Raw genomic sequence first — 15,027 nt, 5'->3', positions numbered from 1 at the left:
ATTTGAGGAAAATTCGGTCAGAGGAAATTCAAATGAAAATATCTTTTAAAGTAACTCATGTAGATATACAATATTTTACATTGTTTGAAAGCACTACAACTAAGAAATAATTAACTAGAAAAAAATTAACTTTTTAATTATTTCTAATTCATTTTCCAAGCTTATTTTACAAGCCCCCAAAAGGAAAAATAAGCGAAATTTTTGCACAGGGGTGTGTGCATTTTTTTAAAGAATTAATTTTATCTTCGGTTGATTACCATCATTATTTCATCAATATTTATTTTCCTTATGACTACTTTTAAAAGATAACAAAAAGTCAAAATGATTTGAAAATATTTTTTAGGTTAAAGGGAATATTAAATACGTTGGACGCATTTTTGGTCTTTTTCTTTACTAAAATGAGAGATTTACCTCCCTTTGGCATAAACGCCTATAGCTTGTAAACCAAATCATATACATATGCATTTTTTTGGCTTAAAATAATTAATTATGTTTATTCTTACAATTAAAAAAGAAAAATTAAATTTTTAATTATTTTTGTTGTCAGAAGCCAAACACCTTAATGTTAACGTCTTGATGGTCACACCATTGATAACTTTAATTTTATTCATGTAGGGGCCTATAATGACTGTACATCATCATATCAGCTAGGTTCAGGGAAGTGACATAATCATCTAGGGATTGTATCTATACAACAGTGTACCTATATTTTCTTTATCTGTATTTATAAATGAGTATGGTTTCTAATTCATAGTATTATTTATTATATAGCAAGTAAACATGAAGTCTTTAAAAAAAATGATAGTAATCACAAACTGTTGAATTATAATAATTAGCTTCTTACTTTGAATGGTTCATATAAGACCAATGCCGAGAAAATCTCTATTCATTAAGGACCCTCTATACACCAGTGCAAAATGTTTTTTTGGACATTGAGAAAAAATTATATTGTATATGGGTGTAAATTTTGAGCTTATCTATATAATTTTCAATATATGGTATGTGGCATTTACCCCCAGGAAAAATGTTCAAAGACAGCAAAATATCAATGAACAGAAATCAGTGTTGTTTACTTCAGTGGATAAAATATATGCAAATGAAGTGTTCAGTTAATTTATCTTGGCCTTTTAAAATGTTAAAATGCTTGAGCTGTTTACAAATTGAGAAATACACTGTAGATTTCATTTAATTGAATTTAGATCTAAGGGCAGATCACTCTAACTGCAGAAAAATTCCACATAATCAGAACTCTTTAGTGTGCAGTGTAGAGAGGGTTCTTAAAAGAAAAAAACGAGGTGAACTGCACTTACTGTGATTACAATGTAACAATTGTAATACTTATCTGAAGATCAAAAGTGTTAAAAAGAGACATTTTTTTATCATACTTTAACCCAGCATCATAAATAGCTCAACAGTACTAGTATTACAGAAGACTAGTTACTCAAAAAAAATTGACTTATTTGACCATTTTCCCTAAAATGCAGATTTATGTTGAAGTGGCTGAATCAGCTGTTGTGAATTATAAGCTGTGGTGGTCAGGCAAGTTCAATCATTGGAAGCCAGATAGCTCCGCTGCTCCGTTGGTAAAGCCTGACTAGTGATTCAGAGAACCAGGGTTTGAATCCTGGTCTGGTCTGTCACATTTTTCTCCATTCTGGTTACAAAGCTGGGAAAATAACCTATATACTCATTACTGCACCCCGGTTTTATTATCAATATTTAATTATTTTCCTGCATCTTTAAACAGGTTTGATTCAAAGTCTGCATTATCATTGGTGATAACTTTTCAATGATATGTATATTTTTTGTATATACTTTAAAATATTTTTCTAGTTTAAACATGTTTAATAGGGATTTTACAGTATAAGGCAGATCTTTTACACATTTTGGTTATTTTACAATAATGGTTTTGGAAAACACTAGTTTTATAAAAGTTTCTCTATTGTCACAATGGTTAATTTCTGCACAGGTAAATGGTGTAAAGGTTTTTTAAGCACAATGAACACAGTATGTGTACCTGACATTCCGATTTTGTTAGATTTCGTGATTTTCTTCAGTCTCATTATTCTTGTTTTTATTACACTCTCAGAACAAATCAGTTCTTGGTTAACAAATTCTCTATGTGTGTTTTATGTTTACAGACATAGGACATAGAGAAGAATAGAGCATGTCCACCACCAGTAAGCTGCTGGTGGCAGCCATTGACTTTGGTACCACTTACAGTGGGTATGCCTTTTCCTTTAAACATGAGTATGACAATGACCCTTTAAAGGTCAGCTCAAACAACTGGACAGCAGGGTCAAGGAGTCTTGTGTCTCTGAAGACCCCCACCTGTGTTTTGTTCAATAAAGACAAAGTATTTGATTCGTTTGGTTATGAAGCCGAGGATAAATATTCAGAACTCGCGGAGGAGGAGGAACATGAGGACTGGTATTTCTTCAAGAGGTTCAAGATGTCTCTCTTTAATAAAGAGGCAAGTTCATCTCCCCTAATCTATACAAAAGTGATGAAAAATCATATTATGTAAATGAAAGATAATTGAAATAGATATATGCATAAAAATTTATATTTATGCTACTGTTAGAAATTTAAGGGTTTAGAATTCTGAAATATTTATTAAGGTCATAATTTTTTTTTGTATGTAAGCTTTGATTTGGTGTTGAGTCTTTGTAATTTGGGATTTTCTGTCTTTATTATGGTTAAGATATAGAGGTTAAGATAATGTACATATTTCCTCACAGGAACAACTAACAAAGGCAGTGAAAATAAAATCTATAGACGGGAAGGAGATGGTGGCTTTGGATGTGTTTTCAGCAGCCATTAAATTCCTGAGGGGTCACCTACTACATACTCTAGAAAACAGGGCCACAGGGGTCAGAGAAACTGATATACAGTGGGTGCTAACTGTCCCTGCTATCTGGGACGATCCTGCCAAACAGTTTATGAGAGAGGCAGCTGTTAGGGTAAGCTATAAATCAACTTAAAAGTCAGCAACTTCAAATTTATAGGCTTATTTCTTTAATATTGTTTGTGAAATGTATTTTAAGAATGTTCTTACCAAAGTGTAAAAAAAAAAAATAATAATAATAATAATGATAAAAAATATATGCATTTGAGAAAAAAAAAACAAGCAAAAGCCTCCAAATAGGGATTTTAGTTTTTAAAAAAGTTAAATTGTAGATTTTTGAAAGCTACAGTTTATTTGTAAGCATCAGATAATTTGAAGTTGCAGATTTTTTATAATATTTGTATTAGGGTTGCTTTGTAGATGATGAGACTTTGATTATTTTTTTTAGGCTGGAATATCTGGGGACCAGTTACTGATAGCACTGGAGCCTGAGGCAGCCTCGTTATATTGTAAACATCTGCCTGTAGAGAGGCTTCAGTCGGAGGGGGGAGTCCAGGGATTCGGGGCCTTCTCCAAGGGAAGCAAATATCTAGTTCTTGATTGTGGAGGTATGCTTTAGTTTTATTTCTGTAAATGTCCTTTTGTAAAGCACTTTGTAATAGGCAGTCACCATCAGAAAACACCTTTACTGGCTGGTCAAGTGTTTCTAGAAAACTTCACATCACATACCATTAGCTCATGTTAGTGTCAAAGTTCAGGAATTTTTGTAGGCTTTTTGACCAATGAACTAGTGTTTTGCAAAGTCGCTGAAATTAACAAGTTCCATCCAGAATACTGTCATGACTGTAGATCACTAAATTTTCACGACACCTTATTTTTGCGTGATAATCATTAACTCTTTATTAGCGAGACAAAATTATTTTTTCATGAATAGTGGTTATTGCCCTATATAATCTTAAGGAATACTAATATACGTGAGAATGAAATTTTCGCAAGTACACTGTCTCACGTAATTTTGCAAAAAATAAATTTCTCGCGAACAAAAAGTGATTTACAGTATCTCTTGATATAATCTCAGGAATGAAAAAGTGTACATACACATACATGTAATTGTTTAGCTACATCATCAAAAAGTTACTATACTAGTATTTGATAAAGATAAATAGTATACATTGAATTTACAGTCTTATATCTATTCATTTTCTGTCAGCAGTCTCTGACGTTTGGCTTTTTTTTTTTAATTGTAAGATTTTTCAAATACTGTAATTTTTGTTTAGAAATATGGACACTGCCCTTACTGTAAAATAACTTTGCAGTGGGACAATTTTATGACTTTTCTACATCTAAATTAAAGCTTACTCATACTTCTGCGTGTACATGTACATGTATGAGTAAGCTTTAAGATTCCATGACATAAGCAATCCTAACTTTTTAATAGCTTAGTAGACCAAGGGTTAAGGATGAGAGAAGCGTTATAGAAACACACGCCTAGCTAAGATGCAGGGACAGCTCTTTTTTTTATTCATTTCTCTAGTATTACTTAGATAAAAGCATGAATTCATACCAAAAAATGCTTTAACTGTTATATTGATTTTTTGAATTATATAAAAAATAATTCAGCAATAATTTGATAACTTTTAACTTCTTATGAATTTTAACCTCATGGGGAATGATTATAAATTTTAAAGCCTCTTTTTTTTTATTGTATTGATCAATATTTTTGTTAAGTGAAAATGAGCAATCAATGATTTTTTTTTCAAATGTGAATGAGATACATATTGAGGAATAAATCATTTCTGTATTTTAAAGGAGGAACAGTAGATATCACAGTTCATGAAGTACAACCTGATCTTAACCTCAAAGAGCTGTACAAAGCCAGTGGAGGGGCATGGGGAGGCACTCAAGTGGACGAGGCCTACAAACAGATGCTGATCAAAATTGTAGGAGCCCCTATCATTACCGAGTTTTCCCGCACACATACAGCTGATTATGTGGACATGTATAGAGAATTTGAAACCAAGAAGCGTGCCATTACTGGTGACACAAAGGGCAAAGTCACCATCAAAATTCCGATTTCTCTGGTGGAGACTTTTGAAGAGGACACAGGGGAGGATATCAAAGAGACAATAGAGAATACTAAATTTTCAGGCAAAATTACATGGGTAGGAGACAAATGTCGAATCACAGCAGAAGTGATCAAGAGCTTGTTTGAAGTTGCAGGGGATCAAATTGTTGATCATGTTAAAGACCTATTAAAGAAACCGGAGATCTCAGGAACCAACAATATCATAATGGTGGGAGGGTTTTCTGAGTCACCAATCTTACAACACATGATCAAGCAATCTTTTCCAGATATGAGAGTAATTATTCCCCCTGAAGCTGGACTTGCAGTCCTAAAGGGGGCAGTTTTGTTTGGACACAAACCTGCCACCATCTCTTCTCGTATTGCCAAATATACATATGGTGTTGCTACTACAGTCAACTTTAATCCATGTATTCATCCACCTGAAAAGAAAAAGAAATATGGAAACCTCATTAAATGCATTGACATATTTTCCAAGCATGTAGAAAAAGGTCAGACATTGAAGTTTGGAGAAGCTCAAAGCGATAATACCTATACGCCAGTGGAGGACGATCAAACATCCATGTGTTTCCAAATTTACACGTGCACTGATTTAAATCCAGGCTATGTCACCGATCCAGGATGCAAAAAACTAGGTGAGATGGAGGTGAAAATGCCAGATACATCAGGTGGACGCAACCGGAGTGTCACCTGTGAAATGATTTTTGGTGGCACAGAACTGGAAGTGAAAGCAACAATTCAAAAAACTGGCCAAGTTACTCAAGCCAAATTCAATTTCCTTGACTGATCCTCTGAAAAATCTTTTTTTCACATAGTGTTCCCATTTTCTGCCAGTCATGTTATGTTTTCTATTTCAATGTATTACAAGTAAGGAAGTTATGACACAAATCTTTTCAAACCGTTTTGCACCTTTACAAAGTCATCTGAATCATCTTTCTTTTAATGACTTGGAGCTGTTATCCTCATTGTGAGAATGTGAGACTGAAATCACCATTAACAAATGCTCAGTACCTATCATATAATTGTGTTGAAAATGGTTTTCTGATCTTATGAAAGAAATGTCTTTCTGTGATACTTTTAGCATGATATCAATTAAAACATTTGCAAAACTCTATAATTGTACATGTAGCTATTCAATAATCAGGGTGAGCAAACATGCATATTTGATAATCGTGTAAAAAAAAAATATTTATCTGAAATGTCTTGTAAAACCAAAAAATCCTTTCAAGCAACAATTATATGCACATAATTTTATTCTGATTACACAACCTAAAAAGACAGCAATGTGAAATAATTGTGAAGGACAACTTGTCTTCATGCATTCTCCAACCCTTTAAGCTACATGGAGATACCGTAAGCTAATGTTAGATTTTCATAGCAATACTGTTTCCCTTAATTGAATATTCTTGTCTTGTGTTTTGAACTTTGTAATCGACACAATTCTATTCAAGAAGTAATAGCCTTTATCAAAAAAGTGTATTCACTTGATCATAATTTCAAGAAGGCTGCAATGGCTTCTACATTGAGATATTTTCCCGTTTTGTATACAAAATTGCTGCATAATAGTCATTAAACTTTGTATTATACCCCTCTCGTGCCCATTTTACATTGAAAAAAAAAGAACAGCCGATGTGACTGCCTTAGTGTGCCTTAGTTTGCGAATATGACTTCAAATAGTGCTCGACATCAACATACTATTTTTTTTTTAGAGAAGTGGACAGGCTTTCGCCTACGTTGGATGTAGGCGAAAATCTGTCCACTTCTCTATAGAGAATAAACAAACTAGAGCCAAGGGTTGTTTAGTTCCTGAATTTACAGCATGTATTTATGGACCTACACAACATATATGTACATGTACTCTACTATGTACGTGTAGATTTCCCACTGATAGTTTTCCAAGGTATTCTTAGTTTAAAATCATATTAATTATCATCAGATGTTCTTATACGAAAAATTAGCATACGTTACCAGGAGTTTAGAACAAATATCTAAAGATGAAAACCTTGTTTTGTTTTTATATGAAAAAAATTTACATGTACTAGTAGATTTAGCTGGTATTTCCTATAATTTTTTTCAGAGGTGTATAGCATTATTAGGCATTATAAAATAGCACAACGATCCTTCAATTATTGGAATTCATAGGAATTAATAAGAAATTAGAGTTCAAAACTACGTAGCGTATGCTCTTTAAGAATTTATAGGAACAAATTTAAGTGCATTTGCATAATGGCAGGTGCTTTTAATTAGTTATGTGGAAGTGATATTCACAATGTATTGCGTTCACGCATATCAAACTTCCTGCATAAAAGCGTCTCCTTCAACTAACAAATGAAGGTATATATATATATATATATATATATATATATATATATATATATATATATATATATATATATATATATATATCCAAAGTCTCTTCTTTGTAATAGAATAAAAACACTTTTTGAAATATTTTCAACCGTGTTACCGGTACATCAAAAAGTGTTTTAAAGTGTTTATATATATATAATATGATTGAATAATTCCCATCTCTCTGATTGATTGAGATCCAACAGTGTTAGAAAAAATCGACATGCTTTTCTGTGAAGTCGATATATCTTGGGATCGACCTGATCATGAAAGGTTATATTTGTATAATATATAGGGAGAAAGAGAATAAATACGTACCCTTTTCCTTATCACACCCTGTATCAGCCCGAGACTCAAATATCAGCAAGAGCACCTTCGGGCTTTTGACTGTGGTCGAAAGTTGATACACTACAGGGCGTGATGTGGAAACGGGTAAATGTGTAATTAGATTCATTACAACCTTTGTAATAAAACACAGAACGCATCTATTTGTATAAATACGATTTAACAATCACCAACTAGATTATATTATATCAAATGAAAGTAATTTAAAATCAATGAGTATGTGAAAGAAAACATGGGTGGGTATCAATAAGGGTTTTTTTCACTTCAATGTTTAATTCGCAAAGGGATTTTATATGCATGCATATCAGCTTTGCAGATCTATATCAGCCCTGCAGAATAATTCATCCCGGGAAGCTGATACAGCTATTCTCCAAGTACAAGCTGTATTTGCATGTGTAAAGACCCTGTATTTAATAATTAAAAATTGTGAAACGTGCACCTGTCCTTTGGTTTACATCTAGAGTTTTCTTTAGAATGGGGAAACTTAATTAGCACTTCAATCAACAGTAAAAATGATTATGTCCAGAATTATTAAAAAAAAAGAAAGTGGAGAGGTAGGGACAAGTACTTTGTTTCGGTATAAACAACACAAATAGAACATGTACTGTACATCTTTTACTTGCAATCAATACGTACTATATATCAATACATCTAGTAACAGTGTTGTAAAAATTCATTTTTATCCGACTAATGTATCTCAAATATTGTCTCTGGTCTATTAATTAATGCGTGAACTTCATTTTTGCAGTTACGATAGGGACTCATTAATGCGTAGGCATAAAGTTACACACTATATAGGTGTAAAGCATTGATAAATATATGTTAGAAATAGAATTAAATAAAAACTTGATCAGGTATTGGAAATGACCAATAATACACTGATTTCTGAATAATATCATCTAACCATTATAAGAATTTCTCATCAGCGGTCTGTTAGCGTTTTTGCATGTACATGTAACAATATTAAGCGTACTCCTAGCTGCAGAATTGTAGTGTTATGGTTTTATATTTTAGACTTTGACCATAACGTCTAAAATATAAAATCATAAAGCTACAGTTCTAAAGCTAGCGTACTCCCTAAGTACACAGTAAGTACAATCTGATTGGTCAAGAAAAATATACACATAATTTCCACTAATTTCTGATTATGCGCGTTTTTTTTTTAATTATCTCTTGTATTGATATGATCACAGATGATTTGTTTCTTCGACTTCTATGGCAGAATTATCGAATGCTTTCTCTGCCGGGTCACCTTTCTCTACCCCCTCCTTCTGGGTTCTTTTTTCGCGCGAACTATACCGACATTGCCATATTACACAGGACGCTGAGAAAACCACAAATAGACAGGCGGCGGCGATACCTCCAATAATGGCGTTCTCTTTGTACTTCTCCTCAAGTTTACTGAAGTCTGCCCCGTCCAAGTTCAGTCCTCGACGTACGATCTCAATACTGCTATTGCTATAAACGACAACACAAATGTACATCCCAAAATCATCATCATTTACCCTGTTTATTGTCAGATTAAAATTGGTGAAAATTTCGGATACAGTCCATCGGTACACATTGCTCGCCACCATGTCCGATGTTGAGGTATTGTCAACTAGACTTCCGGTGGGGAGGATCCAGTACTTACTGACCACCCCCGTCTGCTTGCTAGGGTTCATTGTAAAGTTTAGGTCTTTGTTATCACATGGTAATGTCGCTGATGAAAAGTACTCCACTTTAATGTTTTGACTATACCCTGTATGAACAGTGAAACCAAAAACAACCAAACAGGCGAACCAGCGTACCTGAAAAATAACCAAATAAACACACTTAAAATATTGTCGTTGAATATATGAGAAAAATATTGCAAAAGTTAGACTGTGCACTTACAGATTTTGATGACATTGCGGCCATCTTGGCAAAGCCCTCATTCAGCACACGCCCATGAAAGACCTGATATATTTTTTTCAGCTCGCTTGAACCAGAGTAAAGTCAAAATGTCTTTGGATACGGCGATCTAAGTAAACATTTCTGTTCTACATATACCCGTGTTTAACTGATAACGCTCAGTTTGATTAAGATAGATGTGAATTTACCTGGCCAAATATTTCTCCTATCTAAGACTACATACATCGACATACTCGATACAATGCATATCGTTATTTATAATGAGAAAGATAAATTTGCCTTAAACGAATCAACGGACAGCCTGAGGCATGAACAATTCAAAACAAAACAGCATAAACGTTTCAAGGTGCATGCGACAGTTAAGTCTTGATTTATTTAACAAAAAAAAAATGTGCATAGCTAGGTCAACATCAGTGTTTCGTGGAAACCTGGCTGACCTATCTGTGAACTGTTTATTTACAAAATTCTGTAAATTTGACAACGAGCTCATCTCAGGACTCTGTTCTAGTGGCCACTTGACATAAAAAGCCGTTTCTGGATGAAGGTGGGACACTGATCCCTTGGAATTCCTGGTCTCTGGCAATGATAACCCGATTGTTAGGATCCATTTCTTCTGCCTCTTCTGTAACAAACAGAAAATCCGCCATCGTGTCGTCATCAGTGACCAAGTGGGTTCCATTTGTGGTGCTTCGTATCCAGAACAGACTCATTGGATGCTCAGCTGCAATTTATATATATATATATATATATATATATATATATATATATATATATATATATATATATATATATATATATATATATATATATATATATATATATATATATTTGTATGGGTGGGTGGGTGGGTGGGTGTGTTTGTTTGTGTGTGAACAACTTTGTATAACTTATCTATACATAGCTATAGAAATTTTTAACTCAAGATGTTTTTTAAACTAATTTAGCAAATTTTCAAACAAATTAATTGCAAACCAAAGCTGCAAACAAAAGATATAATGTATTTTGCAATTCTTTTAAAAAGATTTTCTGTTCATGATTGATAATTTACTTTGTCGTACTTATAAGCTTTCCCTTTTGAAAGATTAAAAACATTACTACCTATGCTTTTTGACTTATATTAAATACTGCTAAATAATGCATACAAATCTTTTTCTGGGTAATATTTTAAAACAAGCAATATTTAAAAAAAACACACTACAATGAGCAAAATAGAGTGTCTCAAACACAATTTTTATGCATTGTTACTACGCAAAATGTAATGTAATAACAGTGCAAAATATAATAAACTGGGATTTCTAAATTTTGGAATCAACGCAAAATGTAAAACCAGACTTTTAAGGATTACTATTTTTTGCGTCAAATTAACGCAAAGTGTAATAACACAAAATGTAATAACACAGATTATTACAATTTGCGACCGGATTGACACAGAATGTAATAAATCATTTTTTGATTATTACATTTTGCGTTGAGGACAACGCAATATAAAGGTAATGTAATGAAACAAAATGTAATAACACAAAATATAATTCTTTTGAAGTGGATGAATCGGTTAGGAATATGAAATACATTTAAGGTCCTTTATATTATTTCCCTTTGTTTATGCACAGGTTAGACAAAACACTCGAAAATGAGATAAAATGTCTTGACAATAATGCGAAACTCGAATTCATGTCGAATCATGAACTTCAAATTGCATAATTCAGTATGAAAAAAGTTTCCAACGCTCGAGAGCACAAGGTAACAATGGCTGCGACAGTTGGGGCCAGCTGCGTGATTCTGAAGCTTAACGAACTTGTACAGCAATGTAGTTTGTTACATAGGCTCAGTATTGTCCAAATTTACCTTGTTATAGTTCGATCAAACCATATTAATAGGATAAAAATGATAGTTTATGAAATTTTAAATTGATTTTTGAATGTATATTTTACGGAAGCCGGTAGGTGGCAGGTAGAAAAATATTTTATCTGGCGGCCGCCAGATAAGTTATTTGGCGGCCCAGAAAGTTATCTGGCGGCCGCCAGATAAAATATTTTTTCTACCTGGCACCAACCGGCTTCCGTCATATTTTGTTAGTGTTGTAGCTCTTTTGTTGTTGAAGCGTTTCTTATGAAGGAAATTTGATTGCTTTGTTAATTACGTCCCTAGCATATAAAACGTCCCTAGCATATAAAAGATGCATATTGGCGCACAGAGATAACTTGGGCGCACATGAGGTGTCGGACTTCCTTTTCAGTTAAACAATTTTTATATATTTTTTACATTCTGCGTTGATCTCGACGCAAAATGTAATAACGCGGAATGTAATAATCTCGGTTTATTACATTCTGCGTTGTTATTACCTTTGTAACAATGCATTTTCTACACTAATGCGACATGGAAATAATCTTGATTTAAACTCGATTTAAAACATTTAAACATGCCAAAAGCTAAAAAGGAAAGAGCTGTGGAAGACACTCCAGAGGAAATGAAATTCCATTCCAAAAACTTTCTGTGAAGACTTAATTCATAGCAAGCCTAGTAACTATGGCATGTCAAACGTTTCAATATTCGATCTTTTCCATTTGTATTGTATATTTTTCATTTGAATTATGTAATTTTCCATATGAATTGTAAAATTTTCCATTTGTATTCTATAATTTTTCATTTGTATTGTAAATTTTTTATTTGTGTTCAATAATTCTTCATTTGTAATGTATATTTTAGCTCTACTGGTCAGTGACCAAAATTATGCGATAGTAAGGTGTCCGTCTGTCTGTCTTTCTGTCCGCCTGTAATCAATTTTTCAAAACGCTACTCCTCCTACAGTTTTAGTCTGATTTCAATACAACTTAGCACACAAGTAGACTACACTACGATACATAATTCTGTGTATCGGTTTTTGATTTCGATGAACGGTGTTGCCATGGTTACTAAATATAGAAATTTCCTTGAAATACTTTAAAAACACTACTCCTTCTACAGTTTTGATCTGATTTTATTTTAACTTGGCACACAAGTAGACTAGACTATGATACATAATTCTGTGTATCGATTTTTCATTTCAATGAACGGTGTTGCCATGTTACTCCTCCTACAGTTTTGATCTGATTTCAGTATAACTTGGAACACGAGTAGACTACACTAAGATGCAAAATTGTCTATATTGTTTTTTGATTTTGTTGGATGATGTTGTCATGGTTACTTAAATTGAAATTTCTGTAAAATTCTTTTAAATGGCTACTCCTCCTACAGATTCAGTATGATTGCAATACATCTTAATAATACAAAAATCTCAATAAAACAAAAAGAGACTATACCAAGGATCATTATTCTATGTATTGCTGTTGCAAAGTTTCAAGTCCAAGTGCTACTTTTAAGTACAGACCAGTAGAGCTACAGTCTCGTCAGAGACTTCTGGTTTTAATTTGTATTGTATAATTTTTTTTGTATAGTTTTTATTTGTATTTTATAATTTTTAATTTGTATTGTATAATTTTCCATTTGTATTGCATAATTTGCAATTTATATTGTATAATTCCCATTTGTATTGAATGCTTTTCCATGTGTATTGACCGTTCACGGTAGCTCAGTCGGTAGAGCGCTCGCTCCGTGATCGGGAGGTCGTGAGTTCGAATCTCGACCGCGACTGACCTAAGTCGATAAAAAATCGGTAGCAACTGTTCCTTCGCCATGCGCTCGGAATTTTGAAGTGAAAATTGCGGGTCCTTTGGATGAGACCTTAAAAACCGAGGCCCCGTGTCACGGCAGGCGTTGGCACGATAAAGATCCCTCACTGCTCAATGGCCGTAAGTGCCGAGTAAAGGTCAAAATTTGAAGCCCTTCATCGGTATATGGTGACGTCTCTATATGAGTGAAAAATTCTCGAATGGGACGTAAAAAAGCATACAATTAATCAATCAATCCATTTGTATTGTAACATACTACAATACAAATGAAAATTTATAGAATACAATTGGAAAATTATAGAATACAAATAAAAATTATACAATACAAATGAACATTTCTACAATACAAATGAAAAATTATAGAATACAAATAAAACTTTTACAATACAAATGAAAAATTATACAATACAAATGAGAAATTATAGAATACAAATGGAAAATAATAGAATCCAAATAAACATTATACAATACAAATAGAAAATTATATAATGCAAATGAAAAATTATAGAATACTAATGGAAAATTTTACAATACAAATGGAAAATATACAAAACAAATGGAAAAGATCGAATATTGCAACGTTTGACATGCCATAAGTAACATATAGACTTTTTACAAATGGGAGAGCAACTAAATACTAGAAAAACCAATCATGAATGTGAAAACTATTCTAAAATAACAAAATTCACCATATCTTTAGTTTGTACCATTGTTTAGTAAGAATGTAATCGTATTTTTCAAATTTTGCATTTAATTAGTTAACAAACGCATATGTTAGGTTTTTTTTTAGCTGTTTAAATGGGACCTTCTGATAGAGCAGATATAAGCACCTAACGCTAATCGGACCTTTTTTGTACATTACGCTCGCTCAAATTATCAGGATTGATTGCTGGAGAGAAGCGGACCGTATTCTAGTAATTAAGATAAATAAGTTTTCTTTGTAATACCCTACCTAGTTCTTCTTTGAGGTACAGCCAGATTTGATAGGAGGATATTCTAAGCAGTTGACCACGGTCATTCAGACAAGTATGCGCAGCCTCTGTATAGTTTAACTTTTCAGAATATGGTTTCCAGCAAAGACCCAGGGCTTTCTCATAGATGTATGCATCCTCTGAGCAGTCTGCTATATATAAGTATGCAATTATATTATAATACCAATTGTAAAAAATATAAATATGAGAAATGAAAATGAAAAAAAAAAAATGTCACCAAACAACTTTCATGGTAAAAAGTACATAGATATAAAGATATTTTTATAATTTACCTTTCATAGCTGAGAAGTATCGGGTTCCTTTCTGAGGGACGTCAGAACTGGAGATAATATTGCTGTAGAGCCTGCAGTGTCCCTCCATTTTGTTATATTGGAAAGAGAGACAAATCTGGATTCTGAGACAATTAAGTAAACAAGAGGACACTGAGTGGACATTACTGTGTACTCCAATAACATCCCTGAATATCCCTGTGTTCCTCAGAGTCTCAACTTCTCTGGCATATAACCTTCTGTAGTATGTTCCAACTCCGGTTACTGTCAAAAAAATTGTAAACAGAGATAAAATAACACACTGCCTGATAAACAGTCTCTTACAGCTGTTCCTCGCCATTACTTGTACAGGTCATCTCTCAGAAAATCTTTAATCGACTTACATAGGGTTACACAATAAAGAGGAAGTTCTTTCCGCTAGTCCTATTTGTATCAGCAGTAAAGGAGTCAGGCGATGCTCATTTGTAAGGATTGTCATTTGGCTACTAAATGTAATAAATTGCTAACTTTATTCAAATCACCAAATGTATCTACATTCTTATAAATAGATTTTTAATCTTCTAAATTACTTTAGAGCTGC

The 15,027-nt window shown here is 33.0% G+C and overlaps 3 protein-coding genes across 3 annotated transcripts; 1 reads left to right on the top strand and 2 right to left on the bottom strand.

Moving 5' to 3' along the window:
* The first annotated feature begins 2,142 nt into the window (after positions 1 to 2,142).
* LOC133173979 (heat shock 70 kDa protein 12B-like) lies at positions 2,143 to 6,048 on the top strand. The gene is made up of 4 exons (XM_061309038.1): positions 2,143 to 2,473; positions 2,742 to 2,963; positions 3,297 to 3,456; positions 4,658 to 6,048. The coding sequence occupies exons 1-4, from the start codon at positions 2,168 to 2,170 to the stop codon at positions 5,716 to 5,718; spliced, it is 1,749 nt and encodes a 582-aa protein (XP_061165022.1). The 5' UTR covers positions 2,143 to 2,167; the 3' UTR covers positions 5,719 to 6,048.
* A 2,179-nt stretch (positions 6,049 to 8,227) lies between these two features.
* On the bottom strand, positions 8,228 to 9,689 carry LOC133172950 (uncharacterized). The gene is made up of 2 exons (XM_061307809.1): positions 9,501 to 9,689; positions 8,228 to 9,415 (listed from the first exon to the last, which is right to left on the bottom strand). Exons 1-2 carry the CDS (start codon positions 9,522 to 9,524, stop codon positions 8,813 to 8,815), a joined length of 627 nt encoding a protein of 208 aa, XP_061163793.1. The 5' UTR covers positions 9,525 to 9,689; the 3' UTR covers positions 8,228 to 8,812.
* Positions 9,690 to 9,857: 168 nt separating this feature from the next.
* On the bottom strand, positions 9,858 to 14,787 carry LOC133173474 (uncharacterized). The gene is made up of 3 exons (XM_061308460.1): positions 14,451 to 14,787; positions 14,139 to 14,309; positions 9,858 to 10,239 (listed from the first exon to the last, which is right to left on the bottom strand). The coding sequence occupies exons 1-3, from the start codon at positions 14,785 to 14,787 to the stop codon at positions 10,010 to 10,012; spliced, it is 738 nt and encodes a 245-aa protein (XP_061164444.1). The 3' UTR covers positions 9,858 to 10,009.
* Positions 14,788 to 15,027: the final 240 nt, after the last annotated feature.

This window comes from Saccostrea echinata, unplaced genomic scaffold (genome assembly GCF_033153115.1).
Source record: "Saccostrea echinata isolate AGI-Se365-2 ecotype Australia unplaced genomic scaffold, CSIRO_AGI_Sech_v1 ptg000056l, whole genome shotgun sequence".
Taxonomy (NCBI): domain Eukaryota; kingdom Metazoa; phylum Mollusca; class Bivalvia; order Ostreida; family Ostreidae; genus Saccostrea; species Saccostrea echinata.
Note: the sequence above shows the minus strand (reverse complement) of the source record. Positions and strands in the feature narration are given on the sequence as shown.